Source organism: Chlorocebus sabaeus, chromosome 7 (genome assembly GCF_047675955.1).
Source record: "Chlorocebus sabaeus isolate Y175 chromosome 7, mChlSab1.0.hap1, whole genome shotgun sequence".
Classification (NCBI taxonomy): domain Eukaryota; kingdom Metazoa; phylum Chordata; class Mammalia; order Primates; family Cercopithecidae; genus Chlorocebus; species Chlorocebus sabaeus.
In genome coordinates, this window is record NC_132910.1 from 29,555,351 (window position 1) to 29,572,269 (window position 16,919).

A 16,919-nucleotide genomic window follows, 5' to 3' on the forward strand; every position below is an offset into this window, starting at 1 on the left:
TGTCTTTCTGTCCTTCCTCTCTTTCTTTCTTCACTTCCTCTAGGTTCTTACCAAACACTCCCTAGTGTATTAATTTTCTTGAGTGGGTTAAATGTTTGTTTGGTCTGGTCTGGGTCTCACCTCATCACTTGCATCACTAGTTTTGTTTGTTTGTTTATTTTTGACTCTTGTAGCATTTCCTTTCTTGCTTGTTTGGGGAGCAGTTTCCAGGGTACTTTTCCCTCCTGCTGAATAGCAGTGATCCTCTCTCTTTGGCCTCTGGCTTGCCTCCCTAGGGCAGGTAATGGAGACTCGCAGTAGCTATAAAATAGCCTGGCATTTTAAGAATTTTGGAATGGTGATTTGAAGTGGAAGATTTCCCCTAAGATAGATTGAGAAGAGGATTTAGGATAGACTGGGTATGGCAGTAGGGGAGGCAGTTGAAGTGATACTGTCCCCGAAGAACATGGTTCAGACAAAGAAAAGTGAAGGACTGGCTGAGCTAAGGGCTGCATGAGAAGACTACCCTTTAATAAAACAGCGGAGCCTCCGGAGAGGTCCTCCTTTGCTTGCAGAGGAGGCAGCGTCTTATACAACTGGCATTTCAGCAAGTCAAGACAAGTCTCAAGATCTTTCCTGGAGTGAGGAAAACTCTTGAACCTTTTGGCTGACTCCAGGTTATTTGAGAGTGTTGCATGGGTTTATTACAGCCAGGATTTGGGGGATCATTTCATCTATGACCTTCACAAAGCTATACTTTGAAATTAACTTTTGGATTTGTGCCTTGCCATGCCAATCAGCCAGGGAGGCAAGCGTCAAATGTGTTTTAGTGTTGTTTGAATACTTTTTTTCTGTGCTTTCCCCACAAATTACCTTGTGAAAGGGAGGCGAAAGGACCATGAATCCCCTTTTCTTCTTTACTAATCTAACCTCAGCACCAGATAATGTCAAATCTGGGTAGATGGGACTTGAAGGTTTACTGAAAAGTGAAATGGCAGGTGGTAATGCCCTAGTGCCCAACCTGATTAAATAGAGGACTAGGAAGGGACAGGCCTGTTCACTTTGTTTGTGAGACTAAAAGGAGAACTAATTTATGTGTGTGAGGCAAGAAATAAGTATTGAATTCTTCAGCCTTGTTCTCCTCAAAGTAGAGGATGTAATTATAATATTCACTGAACGTTCCCAGATATTTAGTATTCTGGATCTATAACTCCACAACAGGAACAAATTATATGAAGAAAAATTATATTTTTGTTCTGTCAGTAAGCCAGGCAAGTGCTTTATGACCTTATCTTTCTTTTGGACTTATGTCAACAGTCAAGCCAACTTGTTAGTTGACTATGCAGGAGAATGTATTTAAGATGTTGTCTGCAGAGTTCGCTTCTGCCCAGTGTCAAGATGTCATGTTTTCAAAAAGGTATTAAAGAGGTTAAGATGGCACAGGTAAAACAGGGTCCTGTGGGAACGTTGCTTTGTGTATCTATTATTCCTTCATTTTACAGAGCTCTCTTTGCTGCTACAGTGTTTATAAAAAATAATGCTTTCATAAATGTGTATGAAGAAAACTACTGATATGTGTGTGTGTGTGTGTGTGTGTGTGTATGCATGTGCTGATGCCTTGATCTCTAGGCTGGGTGCGTTGCATGCATTATCAATCCTCAGAACACTCACTCTGGGGAAGGAGGTGTCACTGTTTCAGGGACAGGCATAAGAGATAAAAATGGAGTGAACTTAGGTGACTGGTCTCCTGGAGAGATGTGAGAGGGATTTCTTTTCATCACTTCATCACGCTGCACACTTTGGATCACCATCTGGACTTTCTTCCATGGCTTTGACATCAAGCAGTGGAGACTTTTTTTTTTTTTTTTTTTTGAGATGGAGTCTCGCATGATCTTGGCTCACTGGAACCCCCGTCTCTCAAGTTCAAGTGATTCTCGTGCCTCAGACTCCCAAGTAGCTGAGGCTATTGGCACCCGCCACTGCACCAGATAATTTTTGTGTTTTTAGTGGAGATGGGGATTCACCATTTTGACCAGGCTGGTCTCGAACTCCTGACCTCAAGTGATCCACTTACCTCGGCCTCCCAAAGTGCTGGGATTACAGGCATGAGTCACTGTGCCCGGCCTGAGTGTTATTCTTAATTCCCACAATTCTCAAGCTTTTGGGAAGGGAGAACCCATTGCTTAATTTTACATCTCTTGAGTTAAATAATAAATTTACGTGATGAGAGAGAGTGGGTACTGAAGAGATCAGCTGATATAGCCCTCTTACATTACAGATGAACAACTTTGGTGATAGACAGGCTGTTGTTATAATGAACTTTTCTAGTCTCTGTCTGAAAGGTAGTGTGGCTGCAATGTTTTGGAAACAACAGTGGTGTTTCTTGGTAGTAACAAAAGGTCTTGTTTTATGAAGTGAAATGTCTAGATGTTTAGAGCAGTCTTCTAATTTTTAATAAAATGAAGTTTACTTCAAGTTGTTCTATACAGTCTTTAAATTAAGACTTTAAGATTTTACTTTAAATATAGTCAAATATATATAATTTAAAGACAATTAAAGACTATAGAGTCTTTAAATTAAGACTTTAATTTTGACTTTAAGGTATATAAATGATTAATTAGATATTTTAAACAATAATTTGCTTTCTGATGACAAAAAGTATTTTATTGGGGAAAATTTAGAAAAGAAAAAAGTATACAAGCAGAAAAAATATCACCAGTAATCCGAATACTCTGAAAACCACTGTAAATATTCTTTTGGTTTTGGTGGAGGAATTGGCAGTGGAGATAGATAATACATACAGATATATGTTTTAACATCATTGGAATTATGCTGTGTTTTATGTCTTGCCTTCTTATATAACATTATATTATAAATAGTTCCTTAGTGTACTCTTGGAGAACATGATTCCCTGTTATTAGATATTTGTGTAGCTTCCAGTTTTCACTAAAATATTTCCAATTTCACTCTAAAGAACAATAGATGGAGTTTCTTGTATTTAAGCCTTTTGTGTGTCATTAATCACTACAAAAAGTGAAATTAGTAGGTCAAACCATCTAAAGAGTTTGGGTATTGAAGCTGTGACATCTTTAGTCATTAAAATGTAAGTCTTCTGTGTCTAGTGATAAGCCCAGGGGAAATACCAAAGATAGTGCATCCTCTTTTCAAGTGTGATTATCCCGGGGAGGCCTCTCCTGGTTGAGTGATTGCAGGTGTTATCGCGAGGGAACGCTTTGTGTGAGAGAGAATTTCTTTCCCTTCACTATAGCTTCACCAGCAATAGGTACTGTGAACTTTAAAGTCTTTTCATATCAGATATTTAAAATGTTATCCAAGTTTTATTTTATAATTAGTATTTTTTACAATTAATAAATTTGAACATTCTATAAGTTTATTGCTATTTTTAAAATTTGAAAGGTCTTTTTCTCTTATAAATGCTTTTATATATTAGAGTTTAGTTCTAATTAATATAATCTGTAATTTTTAAAGTCAGTTTGTCCTTTGCCTTTTAATTTTATTTTATATATTTTAATCATGTATTTTTGGCAGATTTAAAAAATTTAGCTCATTCAAACCTATCAATTTTCTTTTAAGTTCTTTCTTTGCTTTCATGTGTAGGCCTTTTCAAGAATAAAGGGCAATTGCCCTGTCTTTTATTAGCCCACAGTTTGTGGACTTGTCCATTTCTATGCTGTACTAAATTTGAAATTTACATATAATTGTAGCAGAAGTAAAAATGGATGGCACAGGACTTGACCTTTGTATCTGTGTCCATTCCTACTACTTACAATCAACACAAGGTGTGGAAGAAGGGAGGAAAGTCAGGAACTCATTCAATAGAAATGGGAGAACATTGAGCATCTTTTTAAGATGTTTAATTGACAAATGAAGATCAAATGTAGTCAAGATGTACAACACAGTTGGATATGCATCTATATTGTATAATCATTACCACAATCAAATTAATTAACTCATCCATTACCTCCCATGCTGTACCTTAGATCCTCAGAACTTGTTCATCTAATAGCTGGAAGTTTGTAGCCTTTGGCCAACATCTCCCCAGCCCTGGGTAACACTGTTCTACTCTGGATTGAGCACCAGTGCACTGCACACCTGGGTGGCTCTTTAGCAGGCCACCTCATTTAACCCTTGGAAGAGCCCACTGGTGAAGGGAATGTTGTCATACCATTTAATTATTATAGACAAAGAAACTGAGATTGAAAAAGATGAAGTCACTTACTTATAGTTTCCAAGGCAGGAAGGGCTGAGCTGGGATCTGAGAACGTGCATGTGGCCAAGTAAATCCTTGGTTTGTGCAACTCACTGCTTGGGTACATTATTGCCTGCTTGTGCTCCCTGTTGGCTATTGCACTTTCCTCAGGACCATGAGATCACTGGAACAGAGAGAGACAGAGAGAGAGAGAGAGAGAAGGGGGGAGTGGAATACGGGAACTAATCAAGACAAAAAGTAAAGTCAAGGCCGGGCGTGGTGGCCCAAGCCTGTAATCCCAGCACTTTGGGAGGCCGAGACGGGTGGATCACGAGGTCAGGAAATCGAGACCATCCTGGCTAACACGGTGAAACCCCCTCTCTACTAAAAAATACAAAAAACTAGCCGGGCGAGGTGGTGGGCGCCTGTAGTCCCAGCTACTCGGGGGAGGCTGAGGCAGGAGAATGGTGTAAAGCCGGGAGGCGGAGCTTGCAGTGAGCTGAGATCCGGCCACTGCACTCTAACCTGGGCGACAGTCCGAGACTCTGTCTCAAACAAACAAACAAACAAAAGTAAAGTCAAAGAAAGGAAACAGGATCAGAGAGAGCTACTGAAAAGGATATAGTCATTATGAAGAACACAGTAAATATATGTGTATTTGAACTGGGGAGAATGTTTTAAATGATAGGAGACTAGGTTATTTTTATTTTCTTTTTGTATTTTGTATTTACAAATTTTCTGAAATTTGTAAATGAAAAATCTTAGGGTAATAGAAAGAGAAAGTCCATGTTTAAACTGGCCTTTGACTTGGAACATTGCAAATTCCACTCTAAACCTTGCAAGCTCATAGCTTTCTTCTGCCTTTCCCTGAGCTCCATCCTTAGTTTGTGTAAAAGAAGATTTGTTTCTGTTTGGCTGAATGAAAACCTGTATTTTGGCACTAACTTTTTTTGTTTGTTTGTTTGTCTCCCTGACACACAGCATGGGACGGAATGGGCCTCTTCTCCATGTAGTGTGTGCTCTTGCAATCATGGGGAAGTCCGATGTACCCCTCAACCATGCCCACCACTGTCATGTGGACACCAGGAGCTGGCATTCATCCCTGAAGGAAGCTGTTGCCCAGTTTGTGTGGGCCCTGGGAGTGAGTATGAGCTTATAGAAGTGGACCCTCTTTGCTTGGGAGGTTCACATGGCAATACCCCAACTCTACTCTTTTTTGTTCAGTGTGGCTCAAAGATTTCCTAACCCCATTCCATGTTGGAACCAAGTGCAAAACCTTGCACTGGGCAGGGTGGAGTGTCCCAGAGAGTGAGATTGGAACAAATCCTTAAGCACCCTTCCAAATTTGAGATTCTGTGAGTTTCTGATATTTATCCCTCTGCATTCACAGCTTCTTAGATGCAAGAAAATAGGGAAAAGATCCTTTGATATGATTCCTTAAGGCCAAGGTGGTTCCTTTTGCCTCCTTAGTGGACAGAAAAAGGAATAAATCAGTTCTCTATATAGTATTGTCGACACTAATTCTGTTGGCTTGTCTTTGAGATGACGTAACATCTTTCTCCAAGATACACACGACAGGAAGCATGCCTTTTATTTATCTTTATTTCATCCCCATTGAAGAAAATATGCCCGCCTAGAAACCAAGATACCCAGATTTTTTTCAGCAAGCCAGGGTCAGAGTTTTAGGCCCTCTCCTTGGAATCCACGCTTGTTCCCATACTCTTTTTATTACATTTTGAGGATCTATGTCCCTTTCCATTTTTATAACTAGGTAGTGTATACTATATAATAAATAGGAATTATTATCATTACTGTATTATGCTCTCTCACAACATATAATAGCTAGAATACTTTTATTTAACAACAACTGAAACGTACACTCTATTCTTGCTTTTTCTCGTTAAAAAAATACCTCATTTCTTTCTGATCCCCAGTTATTCCATTTCCAGTAATGCTTTATTTACCCTAGAGAATTCCAGGGATGAAAAAATATGCCCAAGAATTGATGAAAGGAAAATGCTTGCCTCATGCATTTCAGATGTCACCTACCAGAAAAGGACTGACAGACGTTTTGGGCTAAATAACCAACCCTATAAGTGAAAATACTTGGAACAACAGAGTTGGGGGTGGTGTGGGGAGTAGGCTGTCTGAGTTTGTGGGATTCTTTCTTAGGTCCTCAGAGGCTTTCTCATTGATTCTCCATGAGAAAGAATTTGAAAGTATTTTCCTGGAAAGATTGGAGGATCAACTGGGGCCAACAACATAATTTGCAAAACTGTAGGGTCCCTTGTTCAAAAATCAAGAGGGGAAAAAGCTTTTTTGTTGTTGTTTTTTTGTTTGCCTCTGTGATCTCTTTCTCTCAACCTGTCATACTTGTCAAGTTTTTTAGTTGCTATTTAATGTTTTCCTCCCTCGAGCCTGGGAATGAAGGGTGAGAGGATACCCTCACAGACACCCCAGGCTCTACCCTGTGACTTGGTGCATAGGGCACATGCAACCTCCTGGCACCAGCCCCCAAGAGGGCTGGGGATGACAGCATTCACTGGGACGGAGTGGAGGAGCTGGTAGCTGAGAACTCATCCCAGGAAGCCAGCAGCAGGTGGGACCATGCATGAGCTGAGCCTCAAAGCTTCACCTATAAAACACAAATTCAGAGAGTTCAAGATAGCGACTGCTGAGCATTGCACACCAAATACAGGACCTCCTTCTGTGCACTGGGCTTCTGACCAGTGGGCCCTGTGAAACTGCACTGGCTGCACCTCCATGCAGTCAGCCCTGGGATCAACAAATGCCATCCCACTAGTAATCCTTGTTTCTCTGACCTTCCAGAACCCTGTTCCTATGAAGGCCGTGTGTTTCAGGATGGGGAGGACTGGCAGCTGAGCCGGTGTGCCAAATGTCTGTGTAGAAATGGGGTTGCCCAGTGCTTCACAGCTCAGTGTCAGCCTCTATTTTGTAACCAGGTAAGGAAGACAACCTAAGGATGCAGCCTTCACAGGCTACTGAAGAAGTTGGAGTCTCTTCTGAGATTATGGCAGGCAGGCCTCAGAAGCACTAGAAACAAGAAGCAAAGACCTTTTTGTTTTCCTTGTAATTTTGGAGACCACCTCTGAGACATTTCTTTTACCCTTGGAAACTACAGATAGGTCTAATTACCAGCCACTTAGGCTAATTGTTATATAATGCAACTGAGCCTTGAGGGTTCACACAAGGAAGCCTCCAGCTCTAATGGCCGATGCTCCAAAAATGTCAAGCTAAACATCTGGAAAATTTAATAATGTGATTAGATTTTGTTATTGTTTTTCAATGCATAGGTGTAGTCTGCTTTTTAAAGACATAATGCGTATCTTTGAACATGATTATCCAGATGTACACAATTTAATTCTTATAGGATAATGATTCAAATTATCAAAGGATTTTCTCTGAGGACATTTAAGATAGTGGGATTTTGTTTTTCATTTAAAGCTGATCGGATTCTCAAAACATTAGCCGGTTCACACAAATTTAGAAGAGAAAATCAATTGCAAATAAATGTGGTATACATGATATTTTATATTACAGTTTTTTACTCTTCCAGAGGCTCCAATGGATGTTCCATGGAGTTGATATATAACCATGAAAGGAGTTTGCCTCCAGTCGAAAAATAGCTCATTTTTTGATCTAAGGAAAAGCTGGAAACCAACATTCAGTTGATACAAAGCAGTACTTTGTGTCAAATAAAACAAAATCAATGACATAGCATATTGTGACAATTGGGCAATATTTTTAAAGGCGACAAAAGGCAATTAGACAAGAAATGCTAAATGCCAAATAAAGGAGAAGTGTATCTAATTGAAAGACTAGATTGTATTATCCACACCACACCAACTACTGTGCTCATGTCTCATGTCCCAATTCATCACAAAGCCATGTCCTTGCTTTAAGATGGCAGATGAGCTTGTTGATAGAGTTGCACAGTGTCTTGTTCTAATGTTCTTACATTTGGAGGACACTCTAGTGTTGAGGCATTCTGATTAAGCCCATTTTGGGGCCTAGTCCCCTGGGGTACGAAGGATAATTAAGCAGTTTGCCACGATAACAATAAGGGAGGTGGGAAGGAGGAATGGAAAGAAGAGTCCATTGGAGACTTTCTGCTTTAAATCTTAAAAAATGTAACCTCAGACTGCATATTAGGGGACCAGCTACTGGAATAATTGAAAGTACTATTTCTCATCTTAAAAATCATTAAACATAAACTCTAGCTTCATGTGCAATATTCACTTACAGTTTGTGTTAATATACATAATTAATGTAAAAAGATGAAATTTGGTACCATACTTTAGAGCTAATTAGTATGCAAGCAATTCTGAAGACTTGGAAATAGATTGATTTTAATCACTGTTGTATCATCAAGTCTATATTTTTGCCATTACATACAAAAAATCTCAACTGTCAGATCATTTAGAATCATTTTTCTTGATTTAATGTCACTATTAAATTTTGGATGTTTATCATACCTAATGATACAGTTTGTTAACAAATATACTGGATGTTCTGATGATCCAAAGGGGTGCTATCAAATCAGTTCTATTGTGGAAAATATCACCTCACCTCTACCGTACCTACCACCACCACCATCACTATCACCATCACCACCACCATCACTACCACCATGACCACCACCATCACTACCACCATCACCACTACCATCACCACCACCATCACTACCACCATCACCACCACCATCACCACCACCATGACCACCACCATCAACACCACCATCACTACCACCATGACCACCACCATCACTATCACCATGACCACCACCATCACCACCACCATCACTACCACCATCACCACCACCATCACTACCACCATGACCACCACGATCACTACCACCATCACTACCCCCATGACCACCACCATCACCACCACCATCACTACCACCATGACCACCACCATCACTACCACCATCACTACCACCATGACCACCACCATCACCACCACCATCACCACCACCATCACTACCACCATCACTACCACCATGACCACCACCATCACCACCACCATGACCACCACCATCACCACCACCATCACTACCACCATGACCACCACCATCACTACCACCATGACCACCACCATCACCACCACCATCACTACCACCATCACTACCACCATCACCATCACCACCACCATCACCATCACCACCACCATCACTACCACCATCCAACCATCACCATCACCACCACCATCACCATCACCATCACCACCACCATCACTACCACCATCAGCACCACCATGACCACCACCATCACCACCACCATCACTACCACCATGACCCACCACCATCACTACCACCATCACCACCACCATCACTACCACTATCACCACCACCATCACTACCACCATGACCACCACCATCACCACCACCATCACTACCACCATGACCACCACCATCACTACCACCATGACCACCACCATCACCACCACCATCACTACCACCATGACCACCACCATCACTATCACCATGACCACCACCATCACCACCACCATCACTACCACCATCACCACCACCATGACCACCACCATCACCACCACCATGACCACCACCATCACCACCACCATCACTACCACCATCACCACCACCATCACTACCACCATCACTACCACCATGACCACCACCATCACCATCACCATGACCACCACCATCACCACCACCATCACTACCACCATGACCACCACCATCACTACCACCATGACCACCACCATCACCACCACCATCACTACCACCATGACCACCACCATCACCACCACCGTCACTACCACCATGACCACCACCATCACTATCACCATGACCACCACCATCACCACCACCATCACTATCACCATCACCACCACCATCACTATCACCATCACCACCACCATCACTACCACCATGACCACCACCATCACCACCACCATCACTACCACCATGACCACCACCATCACCACCACCATGACCACCACCATCACCACCACCATCACTACCACCATCACCACCACCATCGCTACCACCATCACTACTACCATGACCACCACCATCACTATCACCATGACCACCACCATCACCACCACCATCACTACCACCATCACCACCACCATCACTACCACCACGACCACCACCATCACCACCACCATCACTACCACCATGACCACCACCATCACCACCACCATCACTACCACCATCACCACCACCATCACTACCACCATCACCACCACCATCACCACCACCATCACTACCACCATGACCACCACCATCACCACCACCGTCACTACCACCATCACTACCACCATCACCACCACCATCACTACCACCATCACTACCACCATGACCACCACCATCACCATCACCATGACCACCACCATCACCACCACCATCACTACCACCATCACCACCACCATCACTACCACCATGACCACCACCATCACCATCACCATCACCATCACCACCACCATCACCATCACCACCACCATCACTACCACCATCCAACCATCACCATCACCACCACCGTCACCATCACCATCACCACCACCATCACTACCACCATCACCACCACCATGACCACCACCATCACCACCACCATCACTACCACCACGACCACCACCATCACCACCACCATCACTACCACCATGACCACCACCATCACCACCACCATCACTACCACCATCACCACCACCATCACTACCACCATCACCACCACCATCACCACCACCATCACTACCACCATGACCACCACCATCACCACCACCGTCACTACCACCATCACTACCACCATCACCACCACCATCACTACCACCATCACTACCACCATGACCACCACCATCACCATCACCATGACCACCACCATCACCACCACCATCACTACCACCATCACCACCACCATCACTACCACCATGACCACCACCATCACCATCACCATCACCATCACCACCACCATCACCATCACCACCACCATCACTACCACCATCCAACCATCACCATCACCACCACCGTCACCATCACCATCACCACCACCATCACTACCACCATCACCACCACCATGACCACCACCATCACCACCACCATCACTACCACCATGATCACCACCATCACCACCACCATCACCACCACCATCACTACCACCATCACTACCACCATCCAACCATCACCATCACCACCACCGTCACCATCACCATCACCACCACCATCACTACCACCATGACCACCACCATCACTACCACCATGACCACCACCATCACCACCACCATCACTACCACCATGACCACCACCATCACTATCACCATGACCACCACCATCACCACCACCATCACTACCACCATCACCACCACCATCACTACCACCATCACCACCACCATCACTACCACCATCACTACCACCATGACCACCACCATCACCACCACCATGACCACCACCATCACCACCACCATCACCACCACCATGACCACCACCATCACCACCACCATCACTACCACCATGACCACCACCATCACTATCACCATGACCACCACCATCACCACCACCATCACTACCACCATCACCACCACCATCACTACCACCATGACCACCACCATCACCATCACCATCACTACCACCATGACCACCACCATCACCAGCACCATCACTACCACCATCACCACCACCATCACCACCACCATCACTACCACCATGACCACCACCATCACCACCACCATCACTACCACCATGACCACCACCATCACCACCACCATCACTACCACCATGACCACCGCCATCACCACCACCATCACTACCACCATGACCACCACCATCACTATCACCATGACCACCACCATCACCACCACCATCACTATCACCATCACCACCACCATCACTACCACCATGACCACCACCATCACTACCACCATGACCACCACCATCACTACTACCATGACCACCACCATCACTACCACCATCACTACCACCATCACGGGTGTTTACTATGTATCAGCCATTAATTATAAGAGCTTTTAAATTCTTATAACAGCACTACAAAGTAGGAGCTATTATTATGATTTCTATTCTACAGCTGATAAAACTGAGGTCCAGAGAGTGTAAGTAACTTGCTCATGGTGTCAGCACTTTTAACCTAAACAGTTCTACATTGCAATCTCAGAAGACTACATGTGACTTGTATTTTTAATCAGTACATTACTAATCCTGGAATAATGAATTACACATTTATATATAATGCCAGCTGGTGCAAAAGTAATGCGGTCTTTGTAATGCCCATTACTTTTGCACTAGCCTAATAATAATCATAATAATGATGTTTGCTAACATCAAGCCCTTCCAAGAATTTTATATACATTACATCATTAAATATAAGGAAAACACAAGTTTATCAGTAGAAATGTATTTTCAGGTCTTGAATTCTGGAAAAATTTGCAACTTATCTTCAAGGGTTGTCGTGGATTTTAATGTAAGGTTTTTATTTTTATTTTTTAAATTTCAAAAGGAATTTTGTAATCATTAATGAAAGTTTGTCAAGGGTGGACAAGCAGAAAGGAAAACAATCATCCATATTTCCACCATTCAAAAAGACCAAGATAGATTTGGTGATGGAGAAGGGAGGAGAATTCATTCCAATATTTTGGTAACAAAATGTAGTTATGTTTGTTAGCATAGCTATAATCACATTTTAAAAGTTGGTGATAATCCTTGACAAGAGGAGAAATTCCTTATGTTCACATAAGGGGTTATTCTTCTAACGAAGGATGTAAATTCATACTGAAGTTGCCTGCTTTCAACTTTTGTCCAGATGCTTTGTGAACAGAGCCATAACCATAACCCTTCCACATTTCTGTAGGCTCCCTGAAATTGTTTGTTCAGTCTGATGAGAGTTCTTGTGAGAATTTTAATACCATACTTTTATCAAATCCCATATTAATTAATCTGAGTAGTTTGAACTTATCTCTGGATATTTTTTCAAGAAAGATAGATGGGCCAAGTCTGGTGGTTCACGCTTGTGATCCCAGCACTTTGGGAGGCCTATGGGGGTGGATCACTTGAGTCCAGGAGTTCGAGACCATCCTGGTAATGTGGCGACACACTGAGTCTACAAAAAATACAAAAATTAGCCGGGCATGATGATGCATGCCTATAGTCCTAGCTACTCGGGAGGCTGAGGTGGGAGGACAACTTGAGCCTGGGAGCTTGAGGCTGCAGTGAGCCATGATCATGCCACTGCACTCCAGCCTGGGTGACAGAGCAACACCTGTCTCAAAAAAAAAAAAAAAAAAAAAAAAGGAAAAAAGATAGAAAGATAGATGATTGGTAAGTCTTCTGAGCCTTTACGTATTTGAGTATGACTTTTCTGTTGCTTTCATACACGAAAGACAATTTGGAGGGATCTAAAATTTGGAAGGACTATAATCTCTTCCCATCCTGACCCTATGGACTCCTTTCCACTGAATTTTGGAATTTAGTGCCATGGAGGAGAAATCTGAGGTTTGTCTGCTTTCTATTCTATTATATGCAGCTAATTTTACTCTGTTGCATTCTTGTAGGATGTTTCTTTACTTTTTAATTCAAACATCTTTCAGAGTATTTCTAGGTGAGTTATCTTTTTATATATTTTTGCCTGGAATATTGTGGAGCTCTTTTAGACTGTATTCCAGTTTTCGAAATGTTTTCTTCAGTGATGGCTTTGATTAATCATATCTGTTCCAGTTATTCTCACTTCTCCAGAAATATCCGTGACTCTTAGATTGCTCCTCTCTCTTTCCTTCTCATTATCAATCATGTTCTCTCTCATCATTTTCCACTGTGCATTTCCTCTGCATGGCAAGAGTTTCTTAAGTTCCTATCTAGTATCTCTAATACTGATTTTAATTTGACAATTTTGCTTTAATTAAGTCTTCTTTTTTATTTCTGCTATCATTGGTTCATCTACTTTTTTATCCTGTTTATTTTTTATTGCTTCCTGCTTCCGTTTGATAAAGTCTGCATATTCTTGCATCTTATTGAACTTACAAAATGGCTTTTAAACATTTTCTTTTAGATCCTGTAGTAAATAGTTTTCAGAAATCTGCTGTTTCTCTGAATCTTTAGAATGTTACTTCTTTGTCTTTGATGGGTTTCTGGACATGCTACCCCAAATACAGCATCTTGGCATATTGAATATTTTGAGCAGAAGGAATTTGAGTAGACGGGAGTAGCAGGAAAATCACTTTGACCTTCCCCCTGCCCTTCTACCCTGAAGCAGGTCACGAAGCCTAGGAAGCATTTTCAGATCTTTCCCTAAAGCAGGTTTTAAAACTCTCATGTGAGAGGTGCTACACCTATACAAAAGGAACACCCTTATCTCTGAAGACACAGGGACATAGAGAAAAATCACTCTTTCCTTTGCCTTGCAAATTTTTCCCCAGTATGTTATCATTAGATCATACTTTTTGCCCAATGGAATGACTATCCATTCTTTATCACAGCTGCTCTAAGAAGACACTCAGGTTTAAGTGTTTCTTTGGGTCTTTATTTCCTTATGAAGGTTCCTGTGTCACATAAAACTTAAATACATTTTTATGCTTTTCTCTTGTTAATCTGCCCCGGCTATGAACTTAGGATGAGTAGAAGATATTTGTCCTTTCCTACTGATCATTCTTCAGAGTTTTCTCCCAAGTTCCCTTCTTTCTATTTCCTCATCCTTCATCAAGAAAAATCAGTCTATAGTCACTGCTTGAAAGCTGCAAGGGTAAGTGGATTTATAGCCAGATGCTAGGAAATAAGCATGCCTCCTAATCCAAGGATCTGGCAAGTTTTCACTTAGTGTAGCTACGTTGACTGAGATCATTTCTTTTTCTTTCTCCGCTGCCCAACCCTCTTGTGTTCTGAATACATGGAACAGAAAACTCAGATCCTCAGCCTGCATTGCTTTGAAGTCTCTTTCCATGTCTCTCTCTGACTATGATTCTTTACACTGGGGCACTCTCCTTCCTCACTCCGTCTACTTCCCCAGCACACATACTTCCCACTCATGTTTTATTGTTTAACATCATGGGCTCTGACTAGATGCAGAAAGAAAGATATTAAGGGAGGTGAAGGGCTAGGGCTAACTCTTTGCCTCAAACAGCAGTGGCCACACATTGGAGAAAAGAAGGTCATATTTTGTTAGATCTAAGAAGGTGGAAAGTTGGGAAGAGATGATGGTTCTTATTTTTATTTAGGCTTGCACAGCAATGGCAGGCCATATAATGTCTTAGGGTCAGTGGGGCTTCCTCCTGGCAATGGCAGGAGGTGGACTGTTCGTCTTACTCTTTGTTGGTGGGGTTTTAATGTCTTTCTGTATTTTCAAGAGTATGGTACTGGGGAGAAATTTTGTCAAGAGCTTTCAGCCATAATACACTATAAACTTCTTTATCATAAGTATTTTTATTTAAGGAATACTGGAAACCATAATTGAATATATCTTTAGTAGTAGTCCTACCCCAAGTTGTAGTGGCATTAGTAATACGTTTTAGTACTAAACCCCTGTTTACTGGGCACCATATTAGACCTAGGGTTGGCAAACTTTTTCCATAAAGAACCAGATAACAAATGTTTTTAACCTTGTGTGCCATACAGTCGGAACAACTACTCAACTATACCATCGTAGCACAAAACCAGCCATAGACAATATATAAATGAATGGGCATGGCTATGTTCCAGTAAAGCTTTATTTACCAAAACAGGCAGTGGGCTGGATTTAGCCCACGGACCATTGTTTATTGGCCCCCATATTAGACTCTGTGGTTAGAAGGGCCTGTATATGGCGGTCAGAATGACAGAATTCAGGTGTATGGTAGCAACAAAAGTATACATCAAAAAGCTTTTCCCATCACTGCTCCACCTCCCTACTCAGCTTCTTCTTACTTCCTCTCCAGTCCTGGCTGTAATGCACCAGTCCAGATGGATCTCAGCTCTCAATCATGTAGTTCTCTTGTTTCCTGAAAATGTTCTCTTTAATGCTTTTCCTTCCTGCTCTTGTTAGTTTATATTTTTGAAGAAAGATTCTGTTTTGGTAAATATGACGTATAATTAGATGTTGCCAATAAGATTTGGAAAGCACAATTTGCCCTATACCAACCACCGTACAGGTAATACCTCCCTCCCTGCGTATACTCATGGGGACTCTGCTACAGTTCTTGAGTCTACTCCATGCTGGTTAAGACGGATTGATGCTAACTCTATGCCTATTCAAGATTTGTGATTTTGACATTTGTTTTCTGTTTGTCTGACATTGTGTAAGGCTTAGTTCATTTGTTTATTATAATAAAGTTGCTGAATAGTGTAACATCAGCTAACGTTTATTTTCTCACTGAAAGCTTATTAAACTGAAGAGGTCTGTCTGAAGTCAAGAAATGTTAAATGATTGCAGTGCAAGTTCAATTTCCACGTATTCCATTAAACATCAGTGGTCATAATACTTTGCATATAGAAAAATAAAGAAATAAAACAACCTAAAACACAGAAAATAGTTGTCAATTTAATTCTAGTGGTTCAGGCATTTGAAATAAATCCCAGTTAGGTAGTGATACATGAATCCAACTCATCATATAAAATGGGGTTAAAGAATTGCTGAGGTATGACTGGGGTTTTCCACAAAAAATTACAGTTCTGTGACTCCACCCCTCCCAAGTAGACTGGCCCTTCTTGTCCTTGCAGCATGAATACCAGAGTATAAAATTGCGTTTTCTATTCCTCATAAGAGAAAGTGAA

The 16,919-nt window shown here is 41.9% G+C and overlaps 1 protein-coding gene across 2 annotated transcripts in view; it reads left to right on the forward strand.

Annotated features, from left to right (window-relative positions):
• Positions 1 to 16,919, forward strand: part of FRAS1 (Fraser extracellular matrix complex subunit 1) — a 461,113-nt gene that overhangs the window by 169,896 nt on the left and 274,298 nt on the right. For both annotated transcript variants that reach the window (XM_073017428.1, XM_073017427.1), the window contains exons 5-6: positions 5,171 to 5,330; positions 7,019 to 7,152. In XM_073017428.1, coding sequence (XP_072873529.1) covers positions 5,171 to 5,330; positions 7,019 to 7,152 — 294 coding nt within the window. The remainder of the gene's footprint in view (positions 1 to 5,170; positions 5,331 to 7,018; positions 7,153 to 16,919) is intronic.